The sequence below is a fragment of the Pocillopora damicornis genome, chromosome 3, assembly GCF_964200805.1.
Source record: "Pocillopora damicornis chromosome 3, jaPocDami1.2, whole genome shotgun sequence".
Classification (NCBI taxonomy): domain Eukaryota; kingdom Metazoa; phylum Cnidaria; class Anthozoa; order Scleractinia; family Pocilloporidae; genus Pocillopora; species Pocillopora damicornis.
The window spans coordinates 22,228,623-22,240,859 of NC_142672.1; the positions used below are offsets into that span (position 1 = coordinate 22,228,623).

General features: G+C 37.8%; 1 protein-coding gene and 1 long non-coding RNA gene across 2 annotated transcripts; one reads left to right on the forward strand and one right to left on the reverse strand.

Annotated features, from left to right (window-relative positions):
- Positions 1–1,358: 1,358 nt before the first annotated feature.
- On the reverse strand, positions 1,359–3,888 carry LOC149048844 (uncharacterized). The gene is made up of 2 exons (XR_016185064.1): positions 3,597–3,888; positions 1,359–2,012 (listed from the first exon to the last, which is right to left on the reverse strand). It is a non-coding gene; the product is annotated as an uncharacterized LOC149048844 (long non-coding RNA).
- A 1,586-nt stretch (positions 3,889–5,474) lies between these two features.
- On the forward strand, positions 5,475–7,635 carry LOC113668424 (EF-hand calcium-binding domain-containing protein 4A). The gene is made up of 2 exons (XM_027184319.2): positions 5,475–6,490; positions 7,476–7,635. The coding sequence occupies exons 1-2, from the start codon at positions 5,796–5,798 to the stop codon at positions 7,633–7,635; spliced, it is 855 nt and encodes a 284-aa protein (XP_027040120.1). The 5' UTR covers positions 5,475–5,795.
- Positions 7,636–12,237: the final 4,602 nt, after the last annotated feature.

Below are 12,237 nucleotides of genomic sequence, written 5' to 3' on the forward strand. Positions count from 1 at the left end.
ATCCTAGGAGAGCTGCCGTTAAGTGAGGGTGAGATATCCTGTTATAATAAAGTGGCTTATGCTCCTCAAATACCTTGGGTATTCTCTGGGACCATGAGAGAAAATATTTTGTTTGGGCTTCCATTTGATGAGCAAAGTTTCAAAAGGTTGTAGACATCGGCGAATTGACGGAAGATTTGACGGAGTTTGCCAATGGTGATCTCACAGATTGGACAGCCAGGAGCGACCCTCAGTGGAGGTCAGAAAGCGAGGGTGGGATTAGCACGGGAAGTTTATTCAAACACCACGCACGTGAGCACAGACGACAAAGCTCGGTAAGTCGCTACGAATTTAGGGAGATGAGAAAAAGCATGGGAGTGATGAGCCGACGACGATCTGTGGTTTCAACTTCTGTCTTGGAAATTTCAAATGACTGCCCCAAGCGTTCAAGAAGTGCATCTATGTTTGAATTCGAAGGTACAAAGCCTCTGAGAAGGAAATCTTCCACCTCAAAGGTTCTTGGAAAAAGCAAAGGTAACAAAGAGACAAACATCTCGGAGTTTGAGGGTCTTCCAAAGTTGTTACCAGTGCAGGGGGAAGATCGAGACAGCCTTTCAGAGATAGACGTCGATGCATTTCTAATTACACAAGAACTATTGCCCAGTGATCATGAACGACCCGACATTGAAATGAAAGAAAAGGAAGAGAAAAAGATGTCTGGCATTATCGATATCACCTGGCGACTTTATTGGAAATATTTCAAGGAGGGTCTACCTATGCGTAGGATCTTGATTCTTGCGGTTTCATTGACATTAGCACAAGGTACCTTGATTCCTCTATTAAATTAATTAATTCACAAATTAACAATAATCTTGGTTTCCCAAATCTTCACAAGTAGCAAACTCCACACAAAGAGTTGCCACATAAAGAAGAATCGCCAATTTTTGTACGTTCAGAAGGCAAAAAGGCATGGAATTTCTGATAATTTTGGCTATCATTTAGGGTTCAAAAATGCGAATAGTAGGTGGTGGATGAAAATAAATATGTATGGTGGGTGACCAGGCTTACCAAAGGTGGCCGACTAAATTTAAGATTTATTAATGTCCATATGAGAACCAGCACTCGAGAAAGGATCCTCCCTTCAGTTTTTGGCTGTACCTTTATAAAATCAACCGGCGATTGTAAATAAGTAGGAATATATTTTAAGCAAAGAATGTCCTTTTTTGGGTTTTTATATTGAACCATGAGGCAAAAGTTTCACGAATTGGAGCTCTTGACGATAAAATTGTCCCACCTTGCTATTTAAACAACCAAAAAAGGTTCAGTTGTTGATAGTTACCCGTATAGAAAAGGAATTCGGACAACATTCATAAAACATATTTGAAATAACATTGTGCCATTTTTTCCCATTATTTTCATTAAGTAATACTGAAACATTAAGGATGTATTTAGTCCTGATGATCAGGCATTGGAGGTCTCTGAAACTGTACCGTCACAAGATCATTAAGCGACGTGAAAGCGTGGTCTATACCTCCCTCACAATGTTTGAAATGTTTTAGTTAGTCTTATAGTTTCAAACTGGTGGCAGGCTAGGATTGCTGAGATGTAAACTGAAAAGCAGAAAGCGATGGACACCTTTGCTATTAACGCTAGTCTGGTAGCTGTGTCTATCATTATCATGACAGCGTCATACTTCCTGTTTTACCACATCCTCCTGAAAGCGTCCGAAAACCTTCACAAGAAAATGATCACAGCCACAATTAAAGCTCCTATGTTGTTTCTCGACACTACCCCTGCTGGTCGTAATCCATAATAGATCATCGTCATGGATGGAGCAACTGCTAATGTGGATTTCAAGACAGACAACCTGATTCAGCAAGTTATTCGCCACAAGTTTAAAAATTCCACTGTACTGAGCATTGCTCGTCGTCTGAACACTATCATGGATCATGACAAGGTGCTGGTTCTTGATGGTCGACGAGTAGTGGAGTTTCACAAACCACAGGTTTTAATGAGAAATGGTGGAGTGTTTGCTGAAATGGTTAAAAGTCAGAACCAAACTAAGTCTTGAAAACAGAAGATCATGTTAAAAAACCGTATTTAGTTTTTAGAATAATTCCAGCAGTACTTTCCATAAGAGGCATGCCCTTAGATGATCTCAACACCTCTCGTTCGAGCCTTCTTCTTCGCCAAAATCAGCAAGCGGCTCATCTTGATATGGGATGATAACACCACAGTCACTCTGCTCCCAATCGAGACTTTCAGAAGAGTCACACAGGACTCGGAATCACTGGACATAGTGGAAACAGACTTACTTGAAAGGGATGGATTTTGGCAAGTGCGCGTGGCTACCTCGTAAAACACTTTGTTCGCTGATCAAGCCATGAAACAACGTAACATCATAACCTTGTTCTCGTTCCCAGTCTCCTGAGACAGTTATATATGGAAATCGAGCAAGTTTTTGCGTGGAAAAAAAGCGGTCACAAAGAAAAAAATTAATTTATTTTTAAATGTCTCGCAACTTATTGTACATATTGAACTGCCAAAAACCGGGAAAATTTTTATGTGAGATACACTTTAATGTATCAACACTTTGGAACTTCCTTCATGGTTCACTCTCATGATTCGGAAATTGTCTCCGTGGAGGCATTCCTTCGATGAAAGGTATAGCTTCATTGTATTGTCGCGATTAAAATGTTTTCTTTTTACATGTATTTGTCCTCATAAAGGAGTTGCTACGAGAGAGAGGTTCCATTTTACTTTAAGTTTTTGGTGTAAATATTACAGTTGTATTACTGAAATTATTTTCTTGCCCAAGCAAAGCACTCTTTGTCGGCCACACTCCCAAGATGAGTGGTGCAATTACAGGTTTGACGCCTTCCCTAGACATCATTGCCTTGTTCTTCATCTTTAGGAAATTCCACTTAATTTGAAAGTTCTTTAACTTCCTTCGAAATCATTTTCAGTTTTACTCACTGGAATTAACAGATGCAGAGTAGTTCTCACCAGTGGAGCTCTAACTTATTAGTAACGGGTCAGACAGACCAATATGGATCTTTCTTTTTAAAAATGATAAGATTTTGCAAACAGTGGGTCCAATATCATCGTCACATCTTATCCAAATCTTTGCACTGCAAAAGGTTTCACTTTTTTGTTTAACTACTTAGAAGTGGAGATGCGACATGTAGAAACATTTTTTTTTGATATTATTTTCCATTGTTAAACATAGTAAAAGCTATTTACGATATTAGCTGGGCAGCCAAATTAGTTGGCCTCTGTGATTTTTTTCAATGGCTGCCCAATATTGGTGGCCTCTTCAACCAAAATTCATGCAATTCAAAAATACTAATGAGATGTTAAGGTGTTCCCTATTGATTTAACAATGATTCAGGCCTTAGCAATCCCATTTCTTATTAGAGCAGAAGACTTCAGGAAAACACAATAAGACGCAAGATTGTTTCTTTGCTTGCCACAGTTAAAGTCTTATATGATAGTCAAAGCCCAAAATGATCTTTTGAGTAAGCGTTCATCTCTTCCACGCTAGTAGCCTAAATTTTTTGAACAAACTGATAAGTATGTAAATTTTTTTCTTCGGCGTTTAATATCAGTTTGCCTACCTTTGTCAAATTTCCTTATGCCTACCTATCCAATTAAGTTTCGAGACGAAAAGTTCCCTTGGCATTAGCTGAAGAGCGGAGTATGTGAATAACCATTAGCCTCAGCGAAATCATATGGCCGCCTTCCAGGCGTTTTGATTCCTGTTAGTAAAAGCACATGGCTACATGACGTCTCCGTATTCGAAAACTTCCATTTCCTGTCACCCACACATCCACCTCAAGGGCCTCAGGAAATATATTTCCACTTTTCAGACCGGCTTTCTAGTCTGGTCATTCGGGCAGATGAGACAGATCAATGAGTTTTCAACAGATTATCTCAGTTTGCAGTAATAATAAATGGCAGACTATTTTCATGATTAGTAATTAATTATCGGCCAATATCTCGGATTTCACGAGATATTTTGAAGGCATGAAGGAATTTTAAAATCATTTCTTCTCCTATAGATTACCTATTGAATATATTTTTCCTCAGATAATTGCAAGGATTGATATCAGGCATGAGTCTGATTTCTCGAAACCTGAATGACTCAAATTTCTCGATCAGTGGAAACAAAAGAGTAGTTTTATTCGATCAGTTGAACATAGCAATATTTTCGAGAGCTTTTTCCACTGGAGTACCAATAAGCATGCCTCAGTTACACCGGCAAAAGATGTGAAACGCTGGCGTTGAAACCTTTCTCCACTGAGCTTCGCACAAATAACTGAACGTCTTTCAAAGTCATACCTTTCTATTCTCTCAATGTCTAACGAGCTCATTTTGAGCTGGAAAACGGATTTTTGACCAATTTTATCACTATCCTATGCCATTCTTTTTTTCAAGTTGTGGAAAACCTTTTCGTAATTGAACGAACATGAATTTTTCAAATTTTTTTTCTGGTTGTCCCACAATTTAGTTGTCTTTCTATCAAAGAAGCACTTATCATTTAATGATATTTCGATGACGTTGTGAAACTATGTCCATCACATCCCACGCTTATTTTCGAATTGATCGATGACGGACATGGGTCACGCATACATTGAAAAAAAAGGTGAAAAAAATTAATAACACCGCAGCGTGACGCGCCGAATGAATTATTTTGCGTCTGATACATTTTCAATTAAAAAATAAAAAGGTTCCTAACATGATTTCTCGCCTTTAGCTATATCGTATCAAATTAAGAGAAGGGAGTTATATCTGTTCAACTCATTTAGCCTAGTGAACTAACATGATCTGCCTTTTTGTTCTTTCCGAAGTTTGTTTTCGTCTTCATGAAAAAATATCAGGCCTCTGTTCGTCGATAAGATTTGCCATCATAGATTCTGCGATTATTTAGTTCAAAATTAATCTCATGAGTAAGATATATCTAATGAAATTTTCCTTTGCCATTGTTATGTAAGGACTCTTAAAGTTAACAAGAAAAAAAAACCCGGAAGGTAAAGCTGAAAATTACTAAGCACTCGGCCATTTCTAAACCCTAAATTGTTTGATATTAGCGATCGGTCCGGTCCAGAATGAGAAGCGGACATTTTTCAAGATCTATCATAGGATAGGAGAAATTTAAAATATCAATATTGTGGCTTGCTGTTACCTTTTTTGGTATTTATCAATAGTGATGAAGTTGACTGCTTTGACAAGTGGAACACGAAAAAACATGACGAGCCATGCCAACCGGAAGTGATTAGAGCACTGTTCTTTTATCCATTAAAGGAGGGTTTATGCACAATATATGAATGACACGTACATTTTTCCGAAGATTTACGAGGATATGCAATTAATCGTATTTTTAGCCTATGTATCTGATATTCATGTGGTCTCCAGACAATTTGTAATTCTAGAACGGTAGGGAAGATTCCCTGGCTAGCCGCGTTCGAAAACACTTGTCGCGACTTGCCCCCCACGGGAGAGTATATTTTCACACGTATCCAGGTAGCTAGTTAGCGGGTCATGCATGCATGTTTTAGAACTTTGATGAGTCGAAAGTCAACACTACGAAAGAAAATGTAGCAACGCTGCATAATTATTCAGTTTCGGGAAGGTTGATAGCCAAACTTGTTCATAAGCTTTCTTCGAAAGCGCAACCCACACTGTCGGTCGTATCGAGGATATGGAGAAGCGATATTGAAACCAGTTTGTTGACTTCGCGTTAAGCAGATCTTCGCGCAATTGACACTTAAACTGTGCATTTTTATGGCTTGGCTTTTGCCGATGTGCTTTAAACAATGGCCGAAGACCCTGATCAGCTGAAAAACGTCTTGAAAGAACGAGCAGTGGAGCTGTTTAACTTATGTGACCAAGACGGCAAGGGTTATATCACTGAGAGCGAACTACAACATGTGATCGCCGAATTAGGACTACCCCTCGATTCCAGCCAAGTTAAGCAGACTTTCAATGAACTTGATGACGACGAGAATGGCTACTTGACTTTAGAGGAGTTCACTGCGGGATTTGGTCTATTTCTGGGAATACAATCGAGCGATGAAGGAAACAACGATTTGGATGAAATCACGTCGATCAGCGACCCAGGCCGGGAGCTGTTCTTTCTCTGCGACCCTGAGGGAAAGGGTTACATCACAAAAGCGGACTTAGAACGTGTTGCTGGAGATTTGAATTTGAATTATGAGCAGCTTGATTTTATATTCGATAAGCTTGACATCGATAAAAATGGGCGTTTGACCTTGGACGAATTCGTCGAAGGATTCGGGACGTTTCTCAGCGAAGGTAACGGTTCAACGGAACTCGACTCGTCAAAACACGTCGACGACGATTTGAACGACGAGTTTAAACAGCAAAACTTGCCCGAAGGGCACGATATATTTGAAAGTTTAGAAACGGGACCGGAATCTCCAAATCATGGCTCAGAAGAAGCCCTCTTCCGCGAAATTGTGGAAAGCGTCGGAGAAGATATATTTTCAGGGTAAAATCACCGCTATTGATTGCCCATTTTAAGTTGAATTGACCCATCTTTGATTTATTGTGTCATTTGAAAATGCTACACGCGTTAACTCCGCTATCTTATCAAGCCTACAATAGCCTCTAAGAGCTATTACTATTATTATTGCTTCGGATGTTTTGAGAGCGTGTTTGGGAAATGGCGATTTAGGAATAGGATTATTATTATTTTTTACAAGTGTCGTGACGTGAGTTGTGGCGTTGCTTTCGTAACCCCTAGTGGGCCGATGAAAGTAGTAATGTTTGTTTACATATTCGCTTCGAACAAGAGTTTTTTATGCAATTTCGCATCTTTTTGTCGAGAAAACGCTTTTAGAAGTTTAAAAATATCGTTCTCTATAAAGCATAAAATGCGCGGAAACGATTAGCATACCAATAAAATCATTGTTAAAACTAAAAAGTGTTAAAACTGAACGGTGGGTTCTTTGTAATTATTCAAAGATGCTACGTAAACAGTAATTATTCCGTCTCATTCTGTTAAACAATAGTGGCTATACTTTTGCAGTCCTGTTTATGGAAAAAAGCAACAAGTCTGCTTAGTTTTACCACAGGACTCCGATTCCAACGCGATCTGCCGTTAAAAATAAATTCTCTAAGAAGGAATTTTTGTCTTTCGGCTCATGAAATTGCGACGAGAAATGTGCATTTTGCGCGTTGAATTTTTAATTAACTCTTGCATTTTTAATTTTGTCATCGAATCAGTGGCAAAAGTACTATAATTTGATCGTAGATCCGGGCAAAGATAAACAAAGCATTCGCTCCTGTCCATTTAGTTAAGACCCGGAATTGCTCATCTCGACATGTTCTCAAATTTTTTACCCACAGAGTAATTAATTGTTGTTGCCAATATCTTTTTAAAAGATTTAGTTTAATTTCATTTTCGATCCGTTTAGCGTGTATAGCGGTAATTACACATGTTTCCTATTAACGGTTTAATCTCTACCACTTAGGAGTCTAACTAAAGATCAGCTGCGAGATCTGTGGCAAGCTTTAAGGAAAAACGATGTACGAGGATTGCAGAAGTTCGAGGAATTTTTGGGAAAAGTCTCCGGTGAGATTAGACGAGCGAAAATTGATTCGGAGCAGCTTGAATCTGCCCTTAAAAGGTAAACTGAGTATACACTTGCTAATTTTCCATGTTTAATTTCCTGAAAAGCTAAACAATATTTTTTTAGCAATTAAACGATTGAATCTCCTTATGGCCGTTGCGTCATCCGCAGAAACTGCAATAATGGCTGCTACATGTAATTACCTTAAACGAAGACTGCTCTTTCTAAGAAATTGTTTTTCCTGGGAGCTTCAGTTAATTGTTGCACATTTAAATTTGCTCCCAAATTTCCATGTATTAATTAAAAGAAAAGAAATATTTGTCAACAATTTAGTAAAATGATAGTTGTGTTGTCACTTTGAAATACTGAGGTTGACGCTCAAAATCGAATTATTTTGTTCTCAATTGTAAGTGTTAGCATGGGGCACTTATCTTGAAGAAAAAATGGGCATTTTCATATGCTGTTAAGTATGAAATTACAATTCAAATTAACATTTGAAAGAGGCAATTACACAATTTAGAAAGTGCCTATTAGGTTCCTCATATTATTATCACTATTATCATTATATTTCCCTAACTTGATGATAACAATATTATCAAAATAATTTTTAAATTCACAAGTCATAGAGTACTTTTTAAAGACATGTTTCGGCATGACTCTTGTGAATAATTCATCAGTTAATTGTGTTGTACCCATTAACTTTGCTTTTACACAAAACATGTCTTTAAAAAGTATTCTTGTGAATGTGAAATTTATTTTTATTATTATTAATATTATTATTAGTATTTTTATTATCAATTGTAATGGATGAAGTAGAAATGGTAGATATAACACATCAAGTGTAATCAAGAGATGATTAAGTTGCCAGCCTTAAAGGAAGCATTAGGTACTAAAAGGTGAAATTTAGATCAGATCAAGACAGGTATTTAACTGTTTTATCTAATTTAAGTAGTTAGGCCTTCAGGAACAGTTGATAACATGGGCTTCCAGGGCTTCTGGACAACAATGTCACATCCCAGTTGAAATATTTTGAGCTTGCTTAACAATTACATAGTAGGGATTGATGTTCTCTTAAGTTTTATGAACCTGGGAAACAGGGCTCAAAGCATAATTTAATCTCCCTTCTCTCCTTCCCTTAATTTCCATTTTTGCACTGGTCTGAATGTGCATTAAAAAAGCTAATCATTTATATTGAAAAACATTCTTGATTAATGTAATAACATGCATTTAAGTTATCAAGAAGAAATGAGGTCTCAGTCTATAAAAACCAAAGAAAGGAAAAAATACTACTCCAAGCTACTTTAAATTTCTTCTTCAGCTGCACTAGCATGTTACATATTAGATTGTTTCACTCTGCTGTCACAGAAAACTTATTTAAATCATTAATTTGATAATTAGTTATGTAAACATGATGATTTAGTTCAATCTAATCTAATTTAGAATAACTGATTTACTACTTGGTTACATTGAAGAATTGTGGGCATTGATGAAAGTTTGTTATGGGAAAACTACATTTTGAAAAAAGTGCAGAATGTAAATTAGAACAGTAGATTTATTTCGCAGCTAATATTATGATCACTTTTTGTTATCCTAACCAAGCAAAGTGATACAAGACCTTCTTCCCCAAACACATCAATGTGATGATGAATTCACTAAATAATGTAACAGTTTCACGTAGTTTAAATACTTGTGTTCTGATAGTTGTTTTTTTTCTTTCGTATAACAGCAAATCCAATTCTCATGACAAAGAGGTTCAAAGGTTGTACGAGGAGATGGAACTACAAATCAGAACCGAGAGAGAGAGAATACGTAATGAGGTAATTCATGCCATCCAAACTTTCTCTATCTATTAGAGAAGATGCAGCAGTCAACCCTCTAAGTACCAAGATCTGACTGTTAATTCTCCCCTCTAGCTGCTACACATTTCCTTGTAAATGAGTTATGAGAACTTGGTGTTAGATCAAGCTAGCAGCTTCTACCTGATAAGTTTGAATATTCTCATTACCAGTTTGCTGAATAATGTATGGATATTGTAGGGAGAAGTTTTATGTTAGTCACTTCTGGACTTCAAGGGTTCAACCTTTGACCCTAAAAGTGATAAGCATCTAACTTCTCCATACAATAGCAATCCTGAATCAAACATTAAAGTCTCGAGAAAAAGGAAATGATCACCAACCTAAGAAACTTTTGTTTGTCGAAAGCATTCTCTTTTGCAGTTAATATAGAAATGTCTAGAGAACAGTATAGAGAATATGCATACAGATAACAAGTGTCATAGAGGGATAAATTGTGATTTGGATTTTGAGGCTTTTTGTTAATTTCGTGTTTTTGCAGCAAATAAAGCGGGAAAAAGCTTTGAAAGATGAGCTTGTCCACGAGTTGGAGAACAAAGAGTTGGAAATGCAGCTTCTGTTACAGAAACAAAAAGCGGTGAGTTCATTTATTTAATATCTATCTATTTTCGTTTTCCATCATAGAGTTTCTGTGTGTTTCCTCTTGCACCTGTTGGACACCCTAAAGACTTCCTATTGGAGCCAAAGCAGGACAGTGTTGAACGTGGGATGACATTTTTTGTTGGGGGGGAGGGGAAGACGGAAACGATGCGTGTTATTTAAGTGGAAAAAGCTGCAGAATATTTATTGAGAAAGGGTAAAGCGCCATGGAGGTCAAAATTCTGGCATTGGAGTAAATTTAAAGGATGACCTTACTTTCGCGGAGGTAGATCTCCTGTGCACGCATTGAAAGAGGCCCGGGCTCGAGCCATAGTAACCTTGTTGTGGTGCGTGTTTAGGCAAGACGTTGTCCTTTCTCCTTCTGCCTTGGAGTGTAGTGTCAGAGGAAACTTGAAAAAATCCTGAGTGGTTACCTGTGCTGATATAGCCTCTTGATAAGGAAGAAATTCGTAGAGCTTCACATTGCAAAAGTCCGGGAAAACTCTGGCAGTGACGGGTTTCTGAGACCGTAACATATTAAGACCCCATCTCCTGCTGCTTCGTTCTTCTTCTGAATCTCTCCCTAGGGAAAACATTTTAGCGAGAAAGCTTTTTTTGTGATGACTCAGTAAGCAGTCTTGCTGGACAAAATACAGTTACTGCCTCCAGGGCTGCTTAAAACTCTTTTTTTTTTTTTTTTAACAAACTCAATCTCTTCTTTTCAGCTTGAAGACGAAATTCAGAGGAAGCATGAAATGGAGCAAGACATCAAGAGCGAAAATGAGAAGCTTTTTCAGGTGAGTGCAACAAAGCCAGCTAAGTCACTCGTTATAAGATTTTGGGTGTCTTTACGTAGTCTTTCATGTTAGATGTGCCAGGCTTATGCTTTCTGCTGAGGGATGATTTGCGGTTGATTGGATGCGTTAAAACGAAAAGTAACTTCACATGGACTCTCTTTGGCCATATATGAGGAATTCCATACAGTGCCGATTCTCTCTTTTTTTCTGTCACAAGTAGCCCAAGCTCTATATAAGAAAATGTATGTACTACCTTGATTAAGATTCTCCTGCTCATACTACAGATTTAAAAGTTTATATGTGGAAATGCGCGGAAACTGAACACTGACCATATTTCTCGGTAAAAATCGTCTTAAAAATCACACCGGAGGCAAAAGAACGGTCAACTGAAGCATCGTCACTAATTTTTTTTTAAGTACTTAAATATTGGACTCTTTGTTTCAAAATGCAGTCGTTTTCACCATGCAAATCTTTACGTTTCTACTAGTACGAAATAACAACGTAGTACAAGTGCACTTCTTCTAAAGATCTTGAGCTACTTGTGGTCCCTACCTCTTACTTTAACCGGTAGACCTGCTGAAAACTACTATCAAGATGCGATCCTTTCAGTTCCCACTTTAGAGGCAGCATTTGTAGACGTTTCATTCGTCTTATTGGCCATTGATGTAAATCTTGTATTCCAATTAGAAAACAATGCACCTGGAGGAGATGTTAAGTAATTCTGTCAGCTCGTTACAAGATACAAAGAGCTACGTCAACCAACTTCAAGCTCAAACTGCTTTGGAAAAGAAAGAACGGGCAAGGTAAGAGTTTGCTACTCTCTCCTGGTCTCTCGGTCAGCGGCGACGATCCAAAAAAAACCGTGTAGGTGGACAAAAGCTAGGTTCTTTGAAAAAAATAGGGCCTATTTTTCTAAAACCTTGCTGTTTTTTGCCGGTCCAAACTTGGATCACCTCAGTCGATCTATTATTCACCTGCTATTTCTTTGTGGTGCTTTCCAGCACACATAAAACCAATCCTTACCGGGAGAGTTCTCTTACGCCTAGAAAAACAAATGTGATCCATCGAAGCATTCATGGGTAAATCCGCGATTTTCAAGTTACATAACTTCCATGCCTCATGTGGCCGAAGTCTCTTCAAAAGGGTAATCGTTCTTTTTGTCGGAGTCAAACCATGTTTTTGAGTTGCACTTTAGCTTTTAATACTCAAGGGAAAAGTGGTGGACGAAATTTAGAAATCGAAGGCTGTCGTTTTTAACGTCCTTGTTCTAGGCTTCACTCGACACCTACACTTATCAAGCTTCAAATTTTACTTGATTCTTTTTATTTTCCTTTCATTAAGGGAAGGGAAAAGGAGTTACGATGTAAATTATCCCCCTCTCGAGAGCGTTTGTCGGTTCTCTGTTAAAATTTAAATACCATTTGGGTATAGGTT

What these genes read in the sequence shown, in the direction of transcription:
- LOC113668424 (XM_027184319.2), top strand. Translation starts at nt 5,796, where the DNA reads ATGGCCGAAGACCCTGATCAGCTGAAAAACGTCTTGAAAGAACGAGCA. An exon ending in GGAGAAGATATATTTTCAGG is followed by an intron (nt 6,491 to 7,475) that starts GTAAAATCACCG and finishes TCTACCACTTAG; the next exon opens with GAGTCTAACTAAAGATCAGC.